We start from the raw sequence: 26,556 nt of genomic DNA, 5'->3' as shown, positions 1-26,556 counted from the left end.
TGGCTTTCGAAAATCTCTAAGGAGGAGACCCCACAACCTCTGTGGGCAGCCTGAGCTAATGCTCGGTCATAGTCAGGTACAGATCTACACAGATATTTAGGATCTTAAAACATACTTTGACACCTTATTTTCTGCAGGAGGAACCAGGAGATTCCTCTGACAGGTGCTAATGGACAGCATGGCGTGTGCTATCGTAGATGAAATGAGGACTGTTCGCTGAGAGCCTGACTCCATCTCACGAAATACCATGAAAGTATATGATAGATACTACTGTGATTTAAAACAACGTACTTATTTAGACCTTTCAGCTGGCTGCATGAGCATCATTTAACTCCCTGTATCAGAGATCAGGATTATGCAAATCCAAGCAAATCATTTCACGCTTAGACACCGGTAGGGACCACACTACTTCAGTCAGTGGAGCCCTCCCTCTTTACAGATTTACCTGTGACCTAAGCATGTAACTGATGAGAACTAGTCAGAAGACTAGTCCACTGCACACACGTTCCTAAAAGCCATTTAAAATAGTTATGAGAAAATTGTTATAGACAGCTCCCTTGAACTTCCAAAAAAGCTTGAAGCAAGAAATCCCATAAAGAACTATTTCTCTATCTAGTGTACTATAGTTGAACTGCCTAATATGTATTTTAAAGCCTGGTAACTCTATGTGAAAAATCCCAAATCCTCATAACAGATCACAAGCTGAAGAAAATGATGGCTTGCTTTGGGTACTTCATCTGCCCTAGGAAGAGCTGCATATACATCACAGATCCTCTCCCTCGTTTTTTTTTTTCACCAAAACTTTCCATACACCACCGTTCAAATATTTCAGAGAAGCCACTTAGACTTAAATGTCTAGTTTACTGGAAATCTGCTGGCAACATCCTTGTGAGTTGGTCTGAAAAACAAGCAACGTAATCTGCAAATCTTTCAAGCAGCACATTTGTAAACGAGGAAGTTTGCGGACTGCTTTCCCTCTCTCTTAGTAGTGGTCAGCTCTGGCAGCGAAACGCTTTGAAAAACACACAGCCCGCGCTAGAAAAAAGATCAAACACTGACCCGACGGCAGGGCCAGCTCGCATCAGTCTCACAAGGAAGAAGAAAAAACAAACAGAAAGTGAAGATGACTTTTTGTGGCCCTTGCAAACTGAGGCGATGAGGATAAAAGCCGGAGGGAATCAAAGCAGATGCACCTGGAGAGGTGATGCTGCCTGGGAGAGGCACGGGGCTGTGCCAGGGGTGAGCACTGAGCAAATGCCACACATCTCCCCGTCCCCCACATGCCCTTTTATTCACTCGAGCTTGCGATGCCACGCAGACGGTGTGGTGCGGAAACGTGTGGGTAATGCGCTTTTCTCTTTAGGAACACAAAGCCTTTTAACAGCTTTGGAGTTCAACACGGAAAAAAAGCATCCCCACCCAGAGTCTTAAACACCACGCGTATTTCCTACAGGATTTTCCTAAAGGGCTGTGCTGGGAGCTATATAAGCAGCAAGGAGTTATGTTTATAGCCCTGTACATCCCTTCTGGATGGGCACAGCTGCAGCTGACCCTCGCTACCCGCTCTCCTGCTTGCTGCGCTGCTCTCTGGAGCTTGCAATCAAGGGCGGCCAGCACCCACCGATTTACATGGCGTGACCTGCAAATTAGCAAACTCTCTGCTGGGATTGGGCTGCTGGCCCCGCAGACGTGAGCGGCAGCAGCAGCCCTTGCCCTGCTGACACAGCTGCACCGGGCTCGCGCCCGTCCGTGCCGGCTCCGGCTGAGATTTGGTTATGGAGCAGAAATCATAACAAAGGCAGGAAACAGGTCAGCACTGCCCGGGCTTCACGCCTTCTCCCGGGAACACCGCTGGTTTCCAAGCTGCAGATGTTTTTAACCCCGTCCTGCAGCGTGCCTGCCCTGCGCTGATGAAGTCAAGCACAGCATGTAAAATAAAAGCAATTCCAAGCAGCCGGGAGCAGTTGGAGCAGGGATTTGCATTGTTTTGGATAAATGGGCTCAGAAATATGAACTGTGCCAAGCGGCATCCAAAAAACTGTAAACTCTCATGATAGATACTGCAGTCCCAGAGCATCTCACACACATTGCAGCATCTTCCTCTGTTCTTTGCTGCTGTCAGCACCAGGCTTCAGCACAGGGCAGGAGAAAGACCCAAGCTGACCCCATTCAGCTTTCCCAACTCCTGTGTCCACAAAGAAAATGTGCCTATGACAATTTTGAGGTTACAAATACATTTTGAATATGGATCTGTAAGCAAAAGGAGAAGAAAATGGCTGCAAAAAAACTCCTTGTTATGAATTCACCCAAGTAAAGGCTGCAGGACCAGAGAACTGTCCTCGGGGCGTATCTGCAGTGGCTGAGATGGTCCTACAACACGTCGCCCCACAAAGCTCCCATAACTTGTGGAATCTGGAGGAGTTTCTTAATTGAATTTCCACTGTATTAAAAGCATCTGAAAGCTATTAAAAAAAAAAAAAAAAAGACATAGGAGTAGAGTATTATGAAAACCCAAACAAACCTCAAAACACACCCACCCTGGAAATGTCTCCCATTCACAGCTTCACTGAGTATTTTCTTTTAACTCACCACAAGTCTTCCCAGAAGAACAACTGAAAAGACATTAGAGATTATTTATTTTTCTTTCTAAAAGAGTGTTTTAGAAACCTCCCAGAAGGGGGAAAAATAAAATAAAGTGATTAAATTATAGTGCCACATCAGCGCAACCAGCAAGCTCCAAATCGAGAGAACTGCAGTGACGTAAGTACTGCTTTGACATAGGCAGCCTTTTAATTTCACTGTCAGCTCTTCTGCTTCCCTTTACTAAAAGACTTCCCCTAAATCTCTTCTAGGCCACCTTGAACTCCTGCTGGACAAATACTTATTCTTGTAGCTCTTATGATTATTCTGAGTTTTGATTTTTTTAGGTCATCTGGTTTCACGCATGTGAAATTTCTTTCTTTGCAATAAATGACGGACTTCACAAGGAGTCCTCTTTCCATTGGAGACATGATTAGAAGCTCAATCGCTATTCAAACCAAGTGCAATAGAAAGGGTTTGTTGTGGCGAACACAGCCCCGTTTCTCTCTAATAAATCACAGAACCGCTCACAGTAACCTCTTGCATAGATGGCTGAGAACAAAATACAGCCCCACAACGCAGCATTTCCCAAAGCCATCTGCCATGAATACGAGCTGCTCAGGAGTTGGGATGCAAAGCTGCAGCAGAGCCACAGATGTGGCCATTGCTACAAAGGCAAAACACTGGCCAACTGCCCCCACCCCACATGCCAGCAAGCGGAGCAGTGATGTGCTGGGCAGGGGGGTTAAAACTTGAGCTGCCTTCTCTGATCCCAGCCCAGAGTCAGCGTCTGCTCAAGCAGGAGGCCAGCTGTGAAGTTTATGGGTTTTTCAGGGCACTCTGACACTGGCAGGTGTTTTCTCCTGCTACCGAATTTCCCTGCTGCATTGTCTTGGTGGGCTCAGTACTGAGCCTGGGGCTGAGATCTGCTTTTTACCTTCTGCTGGCTCACTCCAGGCCATGGGCAAAGCAGAAAGACAGGAGTCACCTCTGCTCTGCTCCTGCTGTCACTAGAAAAGAAACAGCAGAATGTGGGGTTCCCTTATGGCACCCCAGAGCAGCATCTCTACAAAGCACCACACCCTGCGCTGTGAATGGCACAGAAACAAGAGGGATCTTCCACAGAGGTGGTTTCACGTGCAGATTTGGAACCTGCATGGAGGCTGATCCGTGACAGAGGAAAGACCAGCAGGGATGGTACAAAGAAGGGTTAAATTACAGAACCCTGAAAAATGGTCTGTATTTGGTTCTGTTTGATGACCCAGACAGACATGTCTGTTCCTCCTCCGTTTCCTCCACTATTTTGGTCAGTTCGAGTCCTCACACACATTCAAGTCATTATTTTGACACCTTAAAGTTTTCTCCTAATTTTAGCTAACAGTGACCAACTATTTAGAAAACGCACCAGTTTTAGACATTCTAATATTCTGGAAAGATTTTTCAAATCCTCTGCAATACGCAGAAGAACCAGATGTTGGTTTGTTTGCTTCTCCTTTCCTTAGAAGTGAGCCATGCTGTATACCCTTTAGTCCACTTAATAAAGAAACTTCCCCTAGCACTGAAATACACATATGGTCATTTTTATACATCTGTAAAAGAGGTTAAACACATAGTATCATTAATCACGCAGAAACCTGTTTTCCGAAGGAGACAAATAAGTTATGGAGCAATGCTTAGCTGGCCCGTTTTAGGAATGCATGTATGCAGCATCATTTTTTGGGGTGGCAAGATGATTTCTAAAGTCTCGACTGGGGTCTTGGAACAGGGTGAGAAGGAGAACCAACCTCTCAGGTTTTTGGCTTTCCTGACCATGGGAACAGCACGCCCAGAAACACACTTGGAATACATTTCCAGATGGAACCTACATGACAGCTAAACGTCCACGGGTCTGGGTTTTGTATATCTGAAGTTGTGCTGCTAGGTAGTCCAACACCCTGACCCAAATCCAATCTGGATGTATTCATATGAAACTGAGCACATACATTTAAATATAAACATCCGCGCGCACCAATGGTGATATGCAATAACTTCTGGGGAGAAGCGACTTTAGCTGTGCACAGATGCTACATTGAAACTTGACAGTGGGTGTTCAGATTACTCTGGCTTCAGCCTGTGCAAAATGTTAATTAAGGACAAGAGCTCTTCCCCTCCAAACTTGAGTCTTCCAGGCCAGATTTAAAATGAAATCATTAGTTACATGGGGCATTATATGTCGTATTTCCACCCAAAGCAATTAACTTCCAGGGAGAAGGGAGGAAGGAAGAAAAATATCCCTTGGCTCTGTGTATTACTTAATTTTTTGTAACCAGATTGCTCTTTGTTAAACAATACAGCAGAAATGTATATAAGAAATCTTCCAGTTACCAGTTGTCCCTACATGCACAGATGGTCTGAAATCATACCTTAGCCTCTTAGCAAAATATACAAGGCTAGTGTTTTTTCTGCCTTTGAACACGACCGAGTAGACTCCATTGACCTTAACAAGCCTGGCAAGTAAAAGCTTGCATGCCCATTCCCAGGCTAACTCAGAATATAAAACTTGGTGGAATTTTCCGTGCTCCTGGCCAAGACGCTGGTAACAAGCACGCAGAAATATGTTACACAAAGAAAATCAATAGGCATTTTCCAAACTTTTAAAACGTCGTGTTTTGAAACATATGTGGTGAAGCCCTGCTAAGCAGATCCTAGTGCCCTGACGTCCTTAAAAGAAAACCTACCTGCCTTGCCTGTTTGTGGCACCACAGAATGGCTTTCAGAAAAGATGCACTTGCTATTAGGTTGAGTTAGGCTGCACCTAAACGTCTGGATAAGACTGTTAACACAAAATCTCCTAATGAGCCCTAGCCAGGCTGAAGAGAAGTGGACCCCGTTGGTCTTGCGCTCTAGCTCCCACAAAACCTCCAGCTGCCTCCAGTAAGCGCCACTAGCTGCGCCACGGAAAACCCAGGCATGTACTTACGTAAGGCATCCATCTCTCGCTCTGGCCGGGTGGATTTTCCAGATGCATTCCTGACCGAGCTGAAGAGCATCTGCAGGACACAAAGCTCTCTGCTCCCTGTTGTGCAAGGTCTCCCCGTCGGCTCCAGGCACCCAACAAGGCCTCCCTCCCATCGCCTGCTTCCCAGGCCCTCGGCCCACCCGCTTCTCCCAGGCCGAAGCGGGACCGGAGGAAATATCTCGGCTCCCTGCCTGCTCTGCTTAGGTTTACCCATACACAGAAGATTAATTGAGACCGGGGAAAATCGTATTCCAGCTTTCCTTTGGCTGAGCTGTTGCGCTGCAGCACGGTGGAGTCTGATTTAGTTTTTAACTTTGCGAAGCAGCGTGCTGTTCCTTGTTAATGTCTGCAACAGGCAGAAACAGCCCCAAAAGCTTTGCGAGTCTATTTGCACTATCCATTTTATCTCTCACGGGCTTCTTTCCCGAAGCATTTGTATGCTTTCCCCAGCATTTCTGTATGTAAAACAGAGACCTGGAGTTGAGGATCTGTACAGTCACTCAAAATGGCCAGGAACGAGAAGCGCTGGCTCAGCACAAACGTCCCTTCACACAGTCTCTGTCTCTCCTTCCCACTGCCATTTGAAGGATGGGTGTCTTTAAAGGCTCCCTACAAGCAGGTGGAATTAATCCCAGCCTAAGCCCTAAATTAAGTTTTCGTATGGAAGTCAATCCTCGCACATTAGATTTTCTCCCTGAAATCACCACGGAATTTGCCAAGTACAACATGACATATTGCATTGGTGGTGTCACCGATCCCAGGACGCTGGCCAGGCTCAGGGCTGCTGAGTGTGAGGGTGGGAGAGGGCAGAGACCACCGGGTTTGGGTCCAAGGGTTTGGCCTGATGTAATATTAGATGACATCTTATGTCAAAACTCTGCGACACCTTTGTTCCTAATCTGACAGCTAGGAGCTTGTTGCATCAGGCAGTGCACGTGTCTAGCGACACGTCTGTCAAGCTGAGTTGTGCCAACTATTTGTCTCGGTGGCTGCGAAGTAAAACATCTAGCTCTTTGCTGTTAGCATGCTTGCTGTTCACAAACTGCTGACAAAGTCACGGCAGCAGCACTGCTTCACACAGACTGCAGCTTTGGGGACTCACTGGGATGCTGAAGAGCATCTGCCAAGAGCTCAGTGCCCTGCCGAATCAGGTGTGGCATGCCAGTGTTAGACCTTCTGGACATTTTGATGAAAATGCCAAGAAATAAAAGGCATCTGGACACAAATCTGCTCAGGCAGCACCTGACAGGTAGGGGTTTTATGTTTGAGTGCTGCCAGGTATAGCTAACATATCCTCCAGGCAAAACAGCATTCCCTGCCACAGTGTGCCTCTTCCAAACCTGTAACAACAGCAGTAAGCACAGCACTGCAGCTTTCTGGTGTGGGATGACTCTGAAGCAGGTACAGAAAAGCCATGGATCAGTTTGGCACATCTGAGCACTTGCAGCCTTACGGTTAGCAGCGGGCTGTAAAGAGCAGAGTACGGCAGCTGCTAGCTACAGAGGCAGACTTGTATCCTAAATAAAGCTGAAGAGGAGTTCACCAGGGACATTAGTAATGCTGATGTGTGCTACAACCCCAAGGCAACACTGGGACAGTCCACCAGCAGGCATCCCCAACTATTTTATCTTCCCCTTCCTCCTTGTCATGGCTTCTTATTTTAAATTTTCATTTCTTTCATAGTTTTTGTGTGTTGCTCCTTTCCATGGAAACAGTACTGAGTGCCAAAAATACAATTCTTAGTTTCCTTCCAAGGCATTAATCTGGCACGTTATTGCCTTATGAAGGTGAACAGCCCAGAACACAGCCTAGGTGTTTTGGCAGCAACCTGATGCTAAGTGCTTCATTATTTGTCCAGCTAGTTTACAGGAAAATAAATACAAAATCCCCAGGTGTTGCTTACAGTGGAGCCAGCGTTTTTCATTCTGTTTGTAAATACAACGCTCTGTTCAGCCCACACACCTATTTTATAGCCCTAATGAAAACTAGAGAGCAAAATTCGTGTGTAATGGTGACCATGTCACCTTCCAATGCATATCTGGGAAAGGCAGAGATTGACTTAGCAGGTATGATTCCACGCATGCAAAGGCAATATAGGAAGAAACATGTCAAGAATTTTAATTGTACTTGATTGGAAAAAACCCATAACAAAGAAAAACTAGATTGCCTACAGACCAGCACGCAGCTGGAATGACTTTGGTCACCCACTCCGCTGCTAAGAGGCCTCTTTAGGGGCTTGGATTAGGAGAAGTGCCTTCAGCCAGGCACGGCAGGACAGGTTGGAGAGGGGCAGCTCCATGCCCATCGGCCCCAACAGCTCTTACAGCTCCGGGCTACGTCAGCATGGGTCACACAGCTCTGTCGACATTTTGGATCTCACTATTACTGCCTGATGCTGATGGATTTGTCACGGTGTGCCAGCTGTTTTCCATCTTTACCAGCACGGAAAGATTTGGCAGTTTTGTATTTGCGGTTGGGCTATCTCAACGATAATCTATTTATCAGCCGTGCCTTCTACATGGTAAGAGACAGAAGCTGCTGACAGAGGAGGGACACAGCCAGAGGTATGCAGGCACCTTGACAACAGCTCCCTGCATATATTCCTCTTTATTTTTTTATCTAGAGCTCAGTTCCCTGCTAACTGCCCCAGTACTCTGGATACATCCTGAAAATGAAAAGACAGACAAAGAAACTCCTGCACACACAGTGCTTGTGTACTCCTCAGCCCCCAGCATCAGCCCCAGGGCAGCCGGCCATGCTGGGCTCACCTGAGGAGCCATTGCAATGGGAAGGGTGGCTCCAAATGAAATGTCTTTACCTAAAATGAACAGCCACGCTGACACCGCCACGCACTGTGGGTTTAATTACCCCAGAACACATGCAGACAAAATCCTCTCATCTGATAGGCACGGCCAGATCACTGACCTGGAAGCGACACGCCAGACTTTCCTCCGGCTTTCTGAGTAACAGTGACCCCTGACTTTTTATTAAGCCACACAATTGCATGCTGCAGGCAGACACGTGAAAGAATGCCCAGAGAGGTATGTGGCTTGTGGCACCTGAAATCCCTTGCTGCTCGTTTACAAACCATAAAGAAAAGTTGACAAATTCCTAAAGCTTAGATTTTTTTTTATTTATTTATTTTTCATGTCAGGGGCTTAAGGTTTGTGTGGATAACTCACCACCGGACTGATGCCAGACATTTTTCTGTGCATGTTATTATAGATGTGAACAATGGTCTGGATTTATCCAGGGATAAAGGCTAAAATTATTCTGTCTGTGCAGCGTTAATGAATAAATGCTATTTCTGAACTATCACAAAAATCCAAGTCACGAGTTTTAAAAAAGCTTACCATGATCATGTTTGAATTGTTATTTATAGACAGGAAAAAAATGTATTAGTTTAAATCATTTTCTGAAAAAGTCTTCTATCTCAAAGTTTTCATTTTTTTCACTGTAAACTGTTCATAAGGCTTTCATCAGCAGTTAAACTCCTAAAACTCCCCAGTTGTATCCTATCAAAGGAATATACACCAAATGATATACAGCTTCTCTCTGCGTAAAATATTATAAACAACATAAAGTGAGAAAATGGTTATTACATGGATCAAGTTCAGCTGCCCCTAAGACGATCTTCAGGGAAAAAAAAATATATTTTCTAACTATGTTTTAGAACCCGTGTGTGTTTTTTTTTTCCAGCCTCATTTTAGTATAGCAGATTTCATTAGTGTGTGGCAAGATGGTTTGTCCATTTTTGGCCCAGAAATCCCTAGATTTAATTCTTAGAGCAGGAACGACGGTCAGGAGCTTTGCCGTAACTGTGTGGAATGGACATCACTACTCAGTCATCTCTTGCATACCCCATGGAAGGTGAAGGGTCCTGACACATTGTCCTGAGCATGGGTGACGAGATGGGCCCTAATATTGAGGACAGGCTTATGGCCTCCAATTCTGGCTTTGTTTTTTGAGGGCACAGGCTAATTATCTCACACAAGCTGTTTAGTCTTCTGCTTATCTGCAGTGTTCTGGCCCTATCTTTTGTTTCCTTGGGAGGTTTCTCATCATCATCAAGGCTTTCAGTTCATTTCTTGAAAGTCTGTTTTCTGGAACATGAAAACTGGGCTTGCACCAGTTCAAAGGCCATCCTCTTTGGTTTTGGTTATTTCATATTGTGGTATAGCTTCAAACTATTCAATGTATATTCGATGAATAACTTCACAATGAAATTCATACAGTAATTACTCTGTTAAGTGTAGGATTTAAATTCTAACACATTAACATAAAGAAACAAAATTCACAGTTGTCTATATGTCTATTACCTGGGAATGCTGCAAGTTGGGAAGATCAGACCTGCCACCTCAAAGTCCATTAGTTCCCTTTAACTTCCTTGCCTGCAATTAAGACGAGAGCTAGAATCTCAGAGGAGAGAGTCAAAACCTGAACATAAAGAGATCTCATCCTGATACCTACCATCTAGAAAATGAGCTCTCAAGCCTGAGCATCCCCAAAATGTGTAATTCTGAAAAGCAAGTTGTGACCTCTCCTCATTCATTCCCTCCCTAAGAGGGGGCAGGGGGTGTAAAACTCCGATTGATGGAATGGTTAACATTGGTGGCAATCTGGCAATCCAGTAGAGGTTTGCCAGTGGAGAGGCACAGCTGGTTATCTGGAGCAGATAACTTCAAAGCAGCCTCAGCGGTGACTGATGATGAAGTAACAGTGACAAGAAACATGCTTCATCGTTTTCTCACTGCCGCAACCTGAAGCCCTGGGCAGCCAAGCCACCAGCCAGTGCTCTTCTGGCAGCATCCCTGCACATCTGGAGCATCCATTGAGAAGAAGCAAACAGCCTCAGTCAGCTGGAAAGAGCGTTTTCCTCCACCTCCCTGACCCCCTGCAGTGAATTTGTCCTATACTCAAAAGCGAAAAAATGCTGGTGTGTATTTTCCTAGGATCTTGAGGCTGTCTGCATGCGTGCTGATTGTTATTTAATATGTTACTGTGCTTAGCGTGTTTGGATTAATATAACCGGTTAGAGTTCAGTGGACTAAAGAGTTGCATGATAAATTCTCTGAAATCAGCTTATCTGAGGAGAAGGGACAGAAAGGTTCAGAAAAAGGGGAAGCAGTGCGTGCTGGCAGGATGGTGAGTATTCACTCTGCTTTTCAAAAGCTTCTTCCCCAAAACGAGTATTGCCTGAGAGTGCTTCCTGCCCTTCACAGATCTCTTCCTTCCTTGAACCAAACTACAGGCTCCAGCAACAAGGCAGCTAATAATAACTCCTCAGCTGAACTCGAGGAAAGCAGTTTGGTCAAGGCTTCGCGTGCCAGATGCTGACCAACACATGTTCCCAGCTGCCAGCAGTGACTCACCACAAGCCATGTTCTTTATGAACAAGTTGTGCTTTAGCCATCTCCCTCTTGGAACACATTTTGCTTCAAACAAGGCCTCCTGCTTACAAAAGATGGAGTCAAAGACACCTGAGTCATGGTCCTCCTACCCTGTCTCGTGTTAACAGCGTACACAGGGACTACTCTGGTCACAATATATTCATATAACTGCTGTGTGATGGCTCCTGAAACAAACAAAATAACTATTCCTGTTAGCACTGCTCGCTCCAGTGGCTGTATACAAAAAGTGCTGAGATTTCTACAGCACCACCCAGCAGACAGGACAGGCGTCCTTTCAAAATGACCTTCTATCAAGGGCTTGCATAACAAAGCGTGGTTCTCGTCTTGGGCTTCTCCAAACATAGAATCATAGAATCATGTAGGTGGGAAAAGATCTTCAAGATCATCAAGTCCAACTGTCAACCTGACCCACCAAGTCCCATTACTAAGCCACATCCCTTAGTGCCATATGTAAAACCTCTCAATGGTACGAAAGGAATATTTCATCTCTCCTCTTTACCAACATTAGTAATAGTATGTTTACCCTTTATCCTTGTTCTTTTATCCTTAATAATATCTTTAATTACCTGAATGTTCCCAATATTACCTGCTATTACAAGTGAGGATGCAGGGCCAAGAAGGAACACCAGCTGGGACAGCAGGCAAAACGCTTCCTACTGGTCTCAAACTACTTGGCTGTATTTCAGGCCCAATAGTAACCTGTGGTGCTCCACTGGAAATGCCTTTCTGGCTGGTTAGCATATTTCCGGTTTCCAAAAGATGTGCACATCACCTTCCCAAATGGAGGAGCCAACGCTGCTGAAGGCATATGGCTCCTTCTCCCCCCAGATGTTGCTTGGAGGGTGGCTGGAGATGCAATGATCACTGTAGAAATGGGAACGCACCAAAGCAGGCTTTCTAAAGGAGGGAAATAACCCTGTAGGTGGGCTGTGCCCTGTAGGTATCTCCACAAATGCTGGCATCCTCCTCCTGCCGTCTGCCCTACAAAGAGCAACGGCACAAGCACTTCTGGAGAAGTGCAGATAAATCTGACCTACCTCTTGTGGGTATCATATTGTTACTCAGGGCAAAGGAAAAAAAAAACGGAGGAAAGCAAGTCAAGACCCAGAAACCCCATCAGGTCACAACAACTATTACACTTACTGTGAGCATAGTGGGACACCCACTCCTTGCTGAAACCTCTCGCAGTTCACTGCAAGAGCATGCTGACACGGGGCAGTTAGTTAGTGGGCAACATGGAGGGAAGCTGTTTTTATAGGTGCTAATGAACCCTAATATTTCTTATTCTCCTCAGCTGGAGGTGACAGAAATGAACAGATAATTTTTTTTTCCCATTTCTCAAGATTTTTTTTCTGTTCCAGGGCCTAATCCAGAAAAAAAAAAAAAAAAAAGACAAGAAACAAACTATGTGCAGCCGTATGGCAGGACTTTCCAAGCCACAGATGCTGGCTGACCTATCCAAAATAAAGCTCAACAGCAGGGAGTGGTGGAGTAGTTCAGGGGGTAGAAGAGGTCATGCGAATGTGATCCCCATCTCCCAGCCACTGCAACTCCTTATGCCACAAGTGTGCCTCCCCTTGCTCCTCTTGGGCTGGAGGGAATTGTTGACATTTTTCTTTTTTTCTTTTTAAATTCAGCCTGCTTTTCCTATCTGTTTGCCAAATGGGGTTGATGAAAGTGACTCCCGTTCCAGTCTTGAAGGATGCTGATCCCTGTTCAGAGACACATGGCCCTGCTTTCTTCACACAACAAGGCCATTTTCAGTGAAAAACCATTGAAAAAAAAAAATCGATAGACATTGCTTTGAGATTTCATCTATCTGGAATTTTTAGCTTAAGGTGTAGTTTATAAAAGGTTATTCTGCAGCATATTAAGTCCAACCTTTGGGTTCGTTCGAGGGTAAATACAGGCAAAAAAGTTCCCCTACATCAACAGAGGCACAACAAAGAACTTGCTCAATCCTTGAACACCACATGGGAGAGTTTAACCAGGTTTTGGCTAAAGTAAACACACCTAGATCATCACACCCTCCAGATCAGGAGCAGATAAAGCTGTGGTAAGGGATTCTTGTCACCAGGACTGTTTTTTGATATCAGAATGCATTCATACTGTATGCTTTTTTTTTTTTTGAGATCAGCACACAGAATAGTTCTTGGCTCAGCTGTCATGATGAATTTGGCGAGCCTAGAGAAGGTCCCATACAACTGCTCTGGAGATACCTACACACCATGCCGTGCATCGGTCTGGGGCCTAAGGAAGGCACAGATGATGTTTCAGAGGCTCAGACTCTTTTTTTACAGCCAGCACACTTCTGTGTTGAAGCGTGGACATGGTTTTCATAACACTGCTTCATGCAATGATCCAATAATTAACCAGTTCGTTTCTCATCACACATGCTGCTGGCAGACATCAGACTGAATGGGATGATGGGCCTGTACCTATATGTTTGCATGCTGCCACTAAGGGAGATTTTAATAGCAGTTGCTTCACTTAACATAAGCACTCAGCAATAGTGAGCCGAAAGACCTGCTGTCACTTACCAAACCTCTTGTAGCCAAAGGACTGCACCTCCTCCTCTTCTGCAAAATCGTCTGGAGAAAGAAAGAAAGACACAGCACCAGGTTACTACTACCACTGGAAAAAGATGGGAAGATTTTGTTACAGATGCACTAGCTTTGCCCAGAGAGGTGAGATCCCATAAATGGTGGGACATAGAACTGACAAATTCAAACAGATGATAAATATAAAAACTGTTTCAGCCCTTTTGTTCTCACCTTCACCAGCTACCAAGCTGCAAAATGCTAATAATCACAAATGTATTTTGTCTGAAGCTCGATTTCTCTCCACTTCCTTCCAGCAGCAATTACACAAAAGAAAAAGCTGGCATCAGCAGAAGAAACACACTCACTTCTTTTTTTTTTTTTAAAGGATATGTTTGTGTTTGCGCATTCAACCGCCTTCTGCTAACCTGACCCTTCCTTCTGCTGAGGCAGAGGGAAGCAAGAGCCCTGCCTGCTCCCAGAACCAGGTTTTACCCAAGCCCAGGTTGCCCTCAGATTCCTGATTTCTGGGAGGAAGAGAAAGAGACATATTCCGCTTCCTGCACACACCATTTCATGTAGTGGGGAAGCCTCCAGGGCTCTCTTAAATCAGCACCTAGGGCATCACTTCTCAGGGGGTGCCAGCCTGCCTCCACACTGTGGAAAATGCCAGGGGCTGACAGCAATCCCTGCTCTTCGAAATCCATCTGCTCCCATGCTTTCACTTGCATTGCAGTCTTGGAAGGATAGACTCAAAGGTGAAGAAAAGATACGGTCCTCATCCAGGCTGAGCAAAGTCTAAATTGCTTGGGTGTACGACCAGGAACAAATCTGACCTGCGCCTACTTCTGACATGTTGAAGTCTGAAGAAGACATTGCCTGATGTAGCTAAGAAGTCCCTGAAATGTGTCATTTTGCAGAACTTCACCCTTTGCTCAGATAGCACTTTTGACAAAACAGCTCAAAATTTGTCTTCTTCACCAGAAATTATACATTTCACTCACTGTCAGAGGTGTTCTTGTCTATCTTCAGCTGGACCCCCATTTCAGACGTACATTTAGGAAATGGAAGAACCAGTGGAAGCTCCTTAGGCAAAACAAACAAATCCTGATTTTGAAGGCAGCAAGAAATCCAAAAAAATCCAGCACCTCACAATCATACCAAATCTTATCTGAAGACAAGGTCACCTGACAAAACATGACAAACCTTGATAAACTAAGCAACCATCAACAGCCAACAAGCAGGCCTCTCATCCCAACAGTGAATTACTCTGTAAAAACCTTCCCCTCTTGCACAAAAGATAAAAGCTGCACAAAAAAAGATAACAGCACCAGAGCCCTCAGCTTCCTGCCTTCCCTTGCTAACACAATCACCTCCCGTTTCTCTGGAGGGCAACGTGGCTTATCTGATCCATATCTGACTTATGCAGCCAGGCTGTGCTTAGATCCTGTGGCTGCACCCCACACCACATCTCCAAGAATTTCCTCCTGGGCCATCATCAAGTGCCTTCACCCCAAGCGCCTGTGACTTCTGATTTTAAAGACAGTATCAGAGATCAGAGCAGAAGAAATACATGAGTTTTGAGCACCTGTGGCTGATATTAAAAAACAAAACAAAAAAACAACAAAAAAAAACTTTTTTACATCAGTGTTGCCCATACAGTTGCATGGGGCTGCAGCTGCTGTAAGAGAGTTTTGTTTGACATAGCAAAAGTCATAAGTTTGAAATATTTTACTTGAGTTTAAATTCAACTTTTCTTGGTTCCGAAGAGGATTGGAAGGAATGCAACATTTCTGCTACATAGATACAGATTTATATACAGGCAAGGAATATCTGCCTGGGTGAAAAATCTGAAGGTCATACTCCTCCTTGAAGCAGATAATAAAGCAGTATCCATTTTCATGTCCCAGGTAGAATTTACTCCTTAGGGTTGGAAAGACCAGCCATAGTTTAGGTATAGGCTGGTCTACAGAGCTGCGAGCTGAAAGAGAGAGAATCTAGAATAGAATGAAGGTTCATTAAAAAAAAAGTGAACTTTGGGTGAAGCAGAAATGCACATGAGCAGCCAACTGTATTTAACCCCACAGGAGGAGGACCACTGGAGACCTCCTGTTCTGTCAGGTTTACAAGAGCCTCCTTGGAGGCCTACAACAGATTGTCACATGGAGTTTACAGCACACTGCTGAAAATAAGTGGCTTTCTGTAGCTGAGTTGGAGTACCTCAAATATTGTAGGTAGTCAGCACAAAGCAAGAGCTCTGATCCCCTCTAAAAAAGGCTTTGAGATATTTTGGCAAGATCCATGCTACACTGAGTGCAAATGCCAAATACTGCTTGCCTTCCAGTTATAAATTATTACTGCAACACCTCTAATAAATACAGTTGTAGAGTTAAATAAGTTACAGTACAATGCTTCAAGGGAGTGGAAATTATAAGAAGGCAGTTCAACTGGGGATTAACACAGTGAACAGAGGGAATTCATTTAATCTAAAACAAATTGGACTCTCATTTGATTAATTTGCTAGAGGCGAAGCAAAAATCTGTTGACTAGAACTGTGTAATTTCTGGTTCTTGTTCTTAAATCTTAAATAAATTAATCACGGGCCACTTCTGAGTCAGCACTGAGGTCAAGTAAGAGAGAGCTGGCCTGGAGCCAAAAAGGATGCTAAATCTGCCCTGGGACTACCCAGGTCCTATAACCACTGCACTGCTCACTCCCTTCTGGAGCAGCACAGGATCTGAGAAGTCTTTGGTGCGGTGTGATTTTAGGGAAATTGTTTCCATTTTATCCCTTTCCTTTAATGGGTGCCTTTTTGGCATATGGGAGGTGTTTTGCAAAGCTGCTAATGTATGTGTCCAGCTGTCACTTTCTAACAGTACACCCTGCTCAGCCATTTCAATATAATTAACTTATAGAATCATAGAATAATTTAGGTTGGAAAAGACCTCCAAGATCATCTGGTCCAACTATCCCCCTACCACCAATGTCACCCACTAAACCATGTCCCTAAGCACCACATCCAGCCTCTCCTTAAACACCCCCCCAGGGATGGTGACTCCCCCACCTCCCTGGGCAACCCGTTCCAATGCCTGACTCCTCTTTCTGAGGAGAAATTTCTCCTAAATCACAACCTAAACCTCCCCTGACGCAACTTGAGCCCATTCCCTCTACTTCTATCACTGGTTACCTGTGAGAAGAGGCCGACCCCCAGCTCCCCACACCTTCCTTTCAGGTAGTCGTAGAGAGCAATAAGGTCTCCCCTGAGCCTCCTCTTCTCCAGACTAAACAACCCCAGTTCCCTCAGCCGCTCCTCACAGGACTTGTGTTCCAGGCCCTTCACCTGCTTCGTAGCGCTTCTCTGGACACATTTCAGGGCCTCGATGTCCTTCTTGTAGTGAGGGGCCCAAAGCTGAACGCAGCACTCGAGGTGCGGCCTCACCAAAGCAGAGGACAGGGGGACGATCACCTCCCTGCTCCTGTTGGCTGCACTATTCCTGATACAATCCAGGATGCCATTGGTCTTCTTGGCCACCTGGGCACACTGCTGGCTCATTTTCACGTCAGCATCGACCAACACCCCAGATCCTTTTCCTCTGCACAGCTTTCGAGCCACTCTGCCCCAAGCCTGCAGCACTGCATGGGGTTGTGGTGGCCAAAGTGCAGGACCCAGCACTTGGCCATGTTGAACCTCAGTAGACCTCAGAACTATAGAGATGCTGGGTTGTGTGCTGGCTACAGACACACAGCATTCAACTATTCCTACAACTTTTCTGTGTGGTAAACACGGGTTAAAAAAGGAACCTTTGTTTAAAGTCTTTAATTAAGGAAAGACACAAATGTTCCATACTAAATTTCAAAATCCATGGAAATATATTTCAGGAGAGAAGGAGGCATCCGGGCTGAAAATTGTTGTGCCAAGTTTCACCTCAGATTTTAGAAGCTAATTTATAACCCCCTGAAAACTGGATTTACAGCGCATTACAACTTACCCCTAAGTACCATGCTGGGAACTCGGGACTGTGAGACTAATTTGCAGCAACAATGACATCCAGTATAAGAGTTTACTTTAAAATAAATCTCTCTATAATGTGCGTTCTCAAAGAGCTTTAATCGTTAGGGTGCTGCATTTCCTAGCAGCTTAATGGGAGCTGTATAGTTATATAGCAGTGCAACTCTGTAAAATTCATTATAATGTTATCAAGAAGCCTTTTTTTTTCTTTTCCATTATGGTATTCCTCTCTTTATCCCATAAACCAGCATCAACGCAGAATGCTGCTCATATGGGTGCAAAAAGGGTGGCTGGAGGGACTGCCTGCAGTGTCCTGAAGCTGTTTCTTCCCACCTTCTCCGTCTCATCCCTCTCACTGGGCTTGTCCACTTGTGAGGTTTCTGTAATATTAACATGTGTTCAGACAGAAGAGCACAGTGAGCACCAATATCTTTCTCATATCACATTTCAAAAGCTTTTTGAGCAGCGACCAGATTTATATGCATTTCTGGTCACTATTAACGGAGCCTACATTCAAAGTGCTGACCTAGAGGTGAAACTGAGCCAGCAGAAGCACGGCAAGCAGCTGCAGCCTTCAGATGTTGATGACTTCATCAGTCTAATTGGTTTGCACTGGTTTTCATAGCTTTTACTCTGGACAGTCTCCTACTTGTGCTAATGGGCTGTAACCTCTCTGTCTTCACAGATGCTTCACTTCACTTGTCTTCTTCTTGTGATTTTCTCCATTCCCTTTTCCTTATGGACGCTTTTCATATTCAAGTCTTTCCCTTCCATTTTGACAAGCTCTCCCTCATAAAAACCCAACCCACGTTGAAAACCCTTCCCTACTGATGCAGTCCCGCGCCGACATGTTGCCATGGCTGGCTCTGAGCTCAGCACCACTCTTTTCCATCCAGTGCTTTGCCTCCTCTCTGAGAGAGCTCCTTTGGACAGGGGTTATATATATTCTGCATCTGCAGAGCAGCCGGCTCCAGCGGGTCTTTGGAGAAGCTGAGGCAGAGGTTCAGCTGAGGCAGCCCTGGAAGAGAGCCCACCTCCACGCATCCCCAAGCATCCTTTGGGATGTCGCTTCAGCCTGGATCCTGGCAACGAGACTGAGGCTTTTCCCCACCCCTGTCCTTCAGATCTGGGAACTGGTCCGCTGTCTGTAGCGCAATAAAGCAAGAGGCAAGGTCGCAGATCACAGACCCTCTCTTGAGATTTACAACCCAAGACTAGGATTGCATCTCTCATCAGCTACCACATGCATAAAACAAACAAAAAAAACAGTCATGGCAAGTGGGTGCATTTCAGTGTTATGGTCTTGGTGTACACCCCAAATCCTACGCCCAAGAAATGTGAGAGCTCACAGTAAGAATGCAAAAAAAAAAAAAAAAAAAAAGTGAGAGACAGAAGATTAAGAGACTCAGAGGTATAAGAATCATGACTCTAGTTTTGCTTTTTAGGCACAAAATGAAGAGAATAAATGGTTTTCTTTTCTTGAACAAAACTTGTTAGCCCATGAATGCTACAGAGCAATGCTGCACTGCTGGGGCCAGGACCAGCTGCACGGTGCAGAGGGCTGACCTTAGAAGTTAAAGGTTTAAATCATATCATATTTCAGTGTAATGATTTAAGGGCAAACAGATCTGTTCTCATTAGTGCGCTGAAAACTCTTGCCTCCCTGTCTGCATGTTGGAGGAGGCAATTAACAAGAGTATTAAAAGAGCATATGCATTCCTGAACAACATACTTCTATATTGCCTCCCATAAGTCATCCACTTTGTTTCCTAGCGACGTCCCAGTCTTCACCTCAAATTTATGCACCAAAAGGGATTGCAATTTTAGGTGGAAGCAGTCAAACTCCAAAGACAATTCATCTTACACTGAACCCTCGCTCGCACAGACCACACTCAGATTATTAGGAGGATCATGTTCACTTTCAGTGCCCGCTAAAAAGCGCCTTTATTTTGCTTCCAGTGGGGGAAATCTCTGTTTTGATATGAGAGAACCTCAGGATAAGGAGTGTTTTGTGAATCTGAAGATAACTGGGCACACATCTTTCGCAGTGCTGAATTGCCTTCATCCTTGACATTTCTTCCAGTTCTCTTTCTTTCTTTCACTCTGTTTTTGCTCTGCAAGCCCTGTATGACCGTGCAAGACTGTTTCCCTCCCTACCTGCTAGCCAAGCCAGCAAAGGTGTTTGAACCTATGAAAACAATGGCCTTTGAGTATGGATGTAAACCAAGCGTAAAGCGGCCGTGACAAAAAGGGCTCTATTCAGCTCTCAGCTGTAGCGAAACCAGCCTAGAATAAATTCCTCTTCTCCAAAGCAGCAGAAGAAAGAGCCACAAGAGATTTTAAACAACTGCCTTCCTCATGCAGATCGACTCCCCAGTGCTATTCTTGCTCCTACGTGTCTGGGAAAGTAGAGTATTGAAAGCTAAGATGCACAGTTACAACTTCTTACCAAAAATAACCCCGTACTAAATAACTTATATGCTAATTCTGCTTAAGAGCCATTACTGTTGTACAGTCATATTTCTACTTGTGCAGTAACAGATTTCCCTTGTAGTTTCACAGCTTCTAAAACTCTGCTTTCTTCCATCTATGTGGCTAAGGAGAATATCCTTTGACACATGCATGCCTGATCATCTTTCTCATACACATATTTAAAATCCTCTATTGCTACCAGCCAATTCAGGATACACTGGCTGTATGGTAGCGTTGCTCGGGATTTGTTCTGCATTGTATCACACATTTATTATAACTGCTCATGCCTTTGAACTTCTGTAGTAGGGTCCTGTGACATGTCCAACACACACCACTCAGAGCTTTTGCATATGTTTCATGTTTATGTCACTATATTCATATAAACTCTGTTATAACTGGAGTAAGTAAAGGTTACTGGATCACTCCACTTCTAATCCTTGTTTTTCAGATGCCTTCTGGCTTCTGCAAAATGCTCTGGACTGGATTTTTTGAAATTTGCAGTTTGCTGTTTCTATCCAGGGAAGACCTATTTGCAGACAGCCATTTGTTTGATTTCGTGCACAAGAAGATTAGAGAGGGAGAGAGACACATTTCTCCAGCATTTGAAAATTAGCTTTATTCTTTAAAAACAGCAGTGGCATCAAAATGGTTCGAAAGACAAAATGTATCAAGAAGGCAGACATCATATAAAGAGATTATTTACTTCAAGACTTTTCAAGGCAGTCAAGAGAGAACAGGAGAATTTTGCATGCACATTCAAGTGTTGAAAGCAGAGGTTTCACCTATAGATTATATCCAGGCTCTAGGTTAAAACACAGAGGGGGTGGTTTTAGTACTCTGGGTTGATCTCCTATTAATTGCCTGGTAAAGTGTACGCTGTGTAAGGCAAACAGGTATACAGGACCAGCTTTGGTCCGCTGAAAACTCTCTGGACGAAGCAGATATGGCTGCCTTTGAGGCATCCACGCTAAGAAAACTGGGCGGTGTGACCACTTCTGAGGCTTTACTGATTGCAGCGGCATACAACCAAGGACAAACCTCCCGTCGTTTCACTCCATACATTTTTATTTTTATTTTTTAAACGAGACAAACTGCACAGGACAGGGTATTCGGTCAGACTCTCGTTCCCAAGTATAACACAGATGACTTCTTCTCTGCCACGACCATCGCTCTACAAGCAGTACAGCAAGGTGCCTGCTCGGGCAGAGAGGAAGAGGTCGGAGGAGGATAAGTGGAAAGAAGCAGCTGGGCTGCCTTAGCCACGTACCGCAGAGCACTGCTGCCACCCCGGAGCAAGAGTCCCAAAGAACCACCTTGACTGTGTCATCAGTAGTCTGTCATTGCCCAAACAAAATCCACATTTCAAATGGCAAAACCACAGCAGCCACGCCTGCACTGAGTACAGATCTGGTTTACAATAAAAATTACGAAATATACCACGGATATATAGAAAGAACAACACGTTTCCCTGCCTTAAATCAGGCCCAGTGTTATTGAACATGTGGTGCTGTTTGACTATGAGGAAGCTGTTTTCATTTGTTTCCTAGGCGACAAATACTGCTTTGTACCCCAATACACAACTAAAACTTAGAAGAAAACTTATCATTTGATAAAGACACACCTGACCCTAAAGCAGCTGAATCCCTTTATAAAGTACATAAATTATCATTAAAATGTATCACAAAGTTTGTGAGCTCAGTGTAGTTTGCTGGAAGTAAAACTGCAAGAGTATTAAGCATAAACCTCAATTTATTTTACTGATTTAAAACATAACACTTTACAAATCCCAGCAATGGAAAATATAATTTATTCCTTACAGATACTTAGTGATGTAATGATTTAGATATTCCTCTGTTATCCAGAGAGGGTACATACAGGGGCAGCTGCAATCAACAGATCATCTTGTTACTGAGAAAAATGTGTAGCTACACTGACTTCTAAGGTCCTACAATTATCACCACCATCAAGTTTAAAGAGAAAATGTGAAAAAAAATAAATATGCACTCAGAAAATGAAAACACGGAGTCAAAATTTGCTTTGGCTCTATAGCTTCCGTAACACTGGCAATGGCACTTGACCGGATGATTTGTCTGAAGGCTTTCATTTCTCTGGTTATTAGCACAGTCATGTTCTTTTTTACATGTTTTATTACTGATTTCTGTAATTCTGCAGGGGGAAAGAAGTAAGATGGCTGTGATCGCTCTCAGGGAAGCCGACTGGCAAAGGCTAGCAAGCAGAATGAAGCATCTCCCTCTTGCTAGGGTGCGGGCGTCAGCACGTGCTCACAGCAGGGGTGACATCGCCCCTCCAAACACCACTTCTCCACTTTGCAAAGAAGAGCACCGGAGGCAGAGCAGAAGGAGACAGAAGTCATATTGTGCCAGACCACGTCCTACACACGCTTACAACTACAGCAAAACACTTGCTGGTTTCAGTGGATTCAAACCCTGGTCCCAGGTGCCACGCATCACAGCACGTGGCTACCCAAAAACATTATTGCTGTCCTCTGCCCTTTGCCTCCCCCCACACAACCAGCAGGGTCTCAGCCCCAGCAAAAACAGAAAGTAAGGCTTTCAGTGATAACACCCATGGTCTTGTATCCCTAGATTCCCATTGTTTTGGTTTGTTCCTGCCATTACACTTAGTCTGATAATGACAAGCCGATGACAAAACTTTTGGCACGAGTGCCCTTATAAATAAAGAACGTTATAAATACATTATTTTTAATGTGTTGTGGGGTCCTGCAGAGAGATTGTGTCACAGGGCCAGAAGTAACTTAAATGGGGGGGGGGGGCTTGCAAAAGCAAAAAACCCCGAAACAGCTCCCCCCCCAATAAATAAATAAATAAAAGGCTTCTCCTCCCTTTGGGCAGCTTCTCTGGCAAGTGAATAAATAATCACATCATTTGGTGTCCCAGGCTCTGGAAACTCAGCGTAACTATCATGATGTTTACTGGCCTCCTGGCATCTGGAACCAACCTCTGCAATCCAAGCACAGGCACACTGGTGCCCAAAAGCAATTTTCTTGTGTGTGTGTTGTGTTTTTTTCCCTTCCACCCTTCCAGTTTATTTTTGTCTCCGAAGCAAAACGAGACCCAACCCTCCCAAACTCCCCAGTACTTCCTAAACTTTCCGTAACGTCCTTTGATGTTCTCGTTGTAGCTATCGCCCGGCGTGTAAGGGCTCTCTGCCTTTTGCTGTAAGGCTATCAATTTTCATAAACAGAAGGCTTTCTTGCAACCCCCGATATATCTTTACTGGGCTACGGCGTAGCAATTTGCCATGTTTATTATCTACTACACCTCAGTCACAACTTTTTAGGATGGGGTCAGCCGGCAGCAGCGGCACGCTTCACCCATTTAAAAGGAGAAGGGGGGGGAGAGGATGAGGGAAATAGGAAAAGAAACGAAGTTTCAGCTTTAGCAGATGCAGAGCGAAGCCCAAATATTTTCCAGTCGGTGGACGTCGAGGAGAAATATGCCAAATACATTTCACGAGCCAGTTTAAGCCTCCGCTGGCACCTAATCACTGCCAGATGTTCAGCAGCGACACCGCGAACATCGCGCAACGCCGGCAAAAAAATAATAAAAATTTAATAATAATAGATAGAAGTAAAGAAATAAAAGAGGGAGAAATTAAACTCCTCTGCTCGCCGCGGATGGGGAAGGGGGGAAATAAAAGGAGGGCGGCGGGGGAGACACCGGGACGCCCCGCTCCGGGTGAGGGGCCGGGGGCCGCCCGGTGCCGGTGCCCGGTGCCCGGCGCCCGGTGCCCGGCGCCCGGTGCTCGGTGCCCGGTGCTCGGTTCCCGGTTCCCGGTGCGGTGTCGGCGGCGGAGCGCTCCCCCCGCTGCCGTCCCTACCTTTACCTTTCATCTTGGCGCCGGGGCGGCTCGCATAGGACGGACGGGGCGCGGCGGGGGGTGGCTGCCTACAGCCGGGCCATGCCGGGGGCCGGGCGCGCCCTCGCCGCCGGCCGTGCCGCTGCTCATACACGCCCGGCCGCTGCCGCTGCCGCTGCCCCTGCCCCTGCCGCCCGCCGTGGCTCCTCGGCCGCCGGCGGCACCGCGATCTCGCCGCCAGCCCCGAGCGGCCCGGCCCGGCCCCGCCGAGCCGCGGCCCGGCCCCGCCTCCCGCCCCCCGCCCCGGGGAGAAGGGGCCGCGGCCGGGGCCGTGCTGGGCCTGAGGCGGGGCAGTGCTGGGCCTGAGGGGGGGGGCTCGCTGGTCGCCCGCCGGTCACTGGGTGTCTCTGGTGTCACCCGGTGTCACCTCGTGTCAGTTGGTGTCACCTGGTGTCACCTCGTGTCACAGGTCCCTCCCCACAGGGAGGGAGAGGGGGGGGACCTTTGGGTGAAAGCCCAACGCCGTGGGTGTGCGCCCATCGGTTGGGAAGGGGCTGCGGGACGTGCCAAGCTCAGCCTGGCGCTGGCTCCTGTTGAGTTCCACGGGGTCGTGTGTGGTGCGTGGACTGAAGGTTTTGTGTGAATGTTTGTGGGGTCGGGGACAGACAGGCCGGGCGTCTTTTATCTCTCAAGTTGTGGAAGCTGCCAGGAATAATGGATCATCTACTGACTCCTGTTTGCATGAAAGGCACACTGTGATTTTATGCAAACGTACTCTTTTTTAGTCTTTGAAGACAGTGATAACACTTTATGGTCCAGCTTTAACGACTAACATCAGTGTCAATGAAGCAGAGCTTGAGCAACATGCACCGTTTTGTTCAGGGGATGAACGAAATCGTGGAGGTGTCAGAGAGGCTTTCCCGGTGCAGAAAGGAGATGCAGGCAATTTTGCCTCAGCTTTGCAGTTAGAGGTATCACAGCCTGTTGAATGGGTAGATGCCCAAAGAAGTGTTTGTGCTGTGTGTTTTTTTCAGCCGGTCTCTGGCTCCAGTGGGGATCACTGTGTACCGCAATGGTCATGGGGCGGTATCTCAGGATTACTTTAACACCAGGTCAAACAGCATTGGAAACCTCTCAGGTAGGATCTCACCTGAGCAAGGAACAGAGGATTAAAATCACAAACAGTAACCATTGTAGAGCAAAAATTAAAGCCTGGATTTAGAAATTCAAGTCCCTTCATTTGTTTTGATACCTTGTGTTGACAATCACTTGAGCGAGTTTTGCTGTCTCAGAAGCAGTACCTGTTCTCTTGCAGTGCGGTGTTGCTGAAAATACTTGTGCACCAGCTGCTGTAGCCATTTGCTACTTTAAAGCAGGGCTCAGATATCAAAGAGACTTGACCCAGCTTTTAGTTTGCACACTGGTAGTTGACTGGAATATCTATTTTTGGTACAAGTCATTAGTAAAACACAAAAATCTGAGTCATGAGGTAGTTAAGGATGTCCTGTAGCAGAGTGTTGAGTTAGGACAACAGCACTCAGAATGCTTATAGGACCAATTAATGCTTGGTCACTTCTGTGTTTTATTTTGGATCCTAATTTAACTTACAGTTTTTGTTTTGCAGAACCAATATTGTTCAGTTTCACAAACTACAAAACTATCCTGACTCTGATCCAAAGCCCATGGATATGTTTCCAAGTAGAAATCTTTCCATTAATTTTCATGGACTGGATGAATCCAACAATGAAGCCCCATTTTCGAAAGGAAAACTACTTCTATTTGAAAGCCAAGTGCTGAAGGAATGCAGGAAAAGGAAAAGGAAAAGGAAAAGGAAAAGGAAAAGGAAAAGGAAAAGGAAAAGGAAAAGGAAAAGGAAAAGGAAAAGGAAAAGGAAAAGGAACATTACTTTAAAACTGTGATATCATGGAACGGACAAGGAGCAGGAATGTGCAGGAATTTAGAAAATTCCTCAAAAGCCGTTACTGATAACACTTTTAACTCTTCAGAGATCAGCTTTAGTGAACCAAGCAATAGCAACCAAATATTGCAGAGACTTAACGGGTCTGTGACTTGTGAACTGCTGTGTCTGAGGAAAATGTGTTCCTTACTAGCTGAAAGAAAAATTATTAGTATTTTGAATTAATATAGAAATTTATGATTGATCCGTTAGGTCCCAAATCTACCTCCATTCTTGTGACTATAATTAATAATTACAGACATAGTGGGAAACTTCATATTTCTAAATTATGCTTCTATATTCTCTTTTATTCATATAACTTGTATTTCACATCAAATTTCTTATAAATACTTTATATATTAAAATGGTTGATGATCTTCTACTGATAAAATTTTAAACTCTGTGCTAGCAAAGAAATTCAGATGAGCTGTGAACTCTTCTATTGTTTTCACTTTCATCGATGCATTTCACTCTTGTTCATGTGTCAAACTTTCCCTCTAAACCCAAGTATTTATTTTTCTATTTCTGAAGTGTTCCTTCTTTCTACTGACTCATCTTTGTCTGACAGAAGAAGGTAGAGCTGTTAGACACTGTCACCACCCTTATCAACCCTAGGGTTAATGAACCCACAAAAGGGGAAACCAGATTGCTGATGGTTGTTGGAGAGGGGGAAGTTGATCGAGCATAATTAATGAACCTAATGTCAATGGATTGCAATGTTATGGAGCATATACTCTCTTCATCAAACA

General features: G+C 45.2%; 1 protein-coding gene across 1 annotated transcript in view; it reads right to left on the bottom strand.

Annotated features, from left to right (window-relative positions):
- COLEC12 (collectin subfamily member 12) overlaps nucleotides 1-24,089 on the bottom strand; it is a 98,069-nt gene extending 73,980 nt beyond the window's left edge. Inside the window, exons 1-2 of the mRNA XM_040550176.1 lie at nucleotides 23,878-24,089; nucleotides 13,530-13,580 (exon numbers count right to left, since the gene is read on the bottom strand). Of these exons, the coding sequence (XP_040406110.1) occupies nucleotides 13,530-13,580; nucleotides 23,878-23,884 (58 nt within the window). The 5' untranslated portion in view covers nucleotides 23,885-24,089. The remainder of the gene's footprint in view (nucleotides 1-13,529; nucleotides 13,581-23,877) is intronic.
- Nucleotides 24,090-26,556: the final 2,467 nt, after the last annotated feature.

Source organism: Cygnus olor, chromosome 2, assembly GCF_009769625.2.
Source record: "Cygnus olor isolate bCygOlo1 chromosome 2, bCygOlo1.pri.v2, whole genome shotgun sequence".
NCBI lineage: Eukaryota > Metazoa > Chordata > Aves > Anseriformes > Anatidae > Cygnus > Cygnus olor.
Note: the sequence above shows the minus strand (reverse complement) of the source record. Positions and strands in the feature narration are given on the sequence as shown.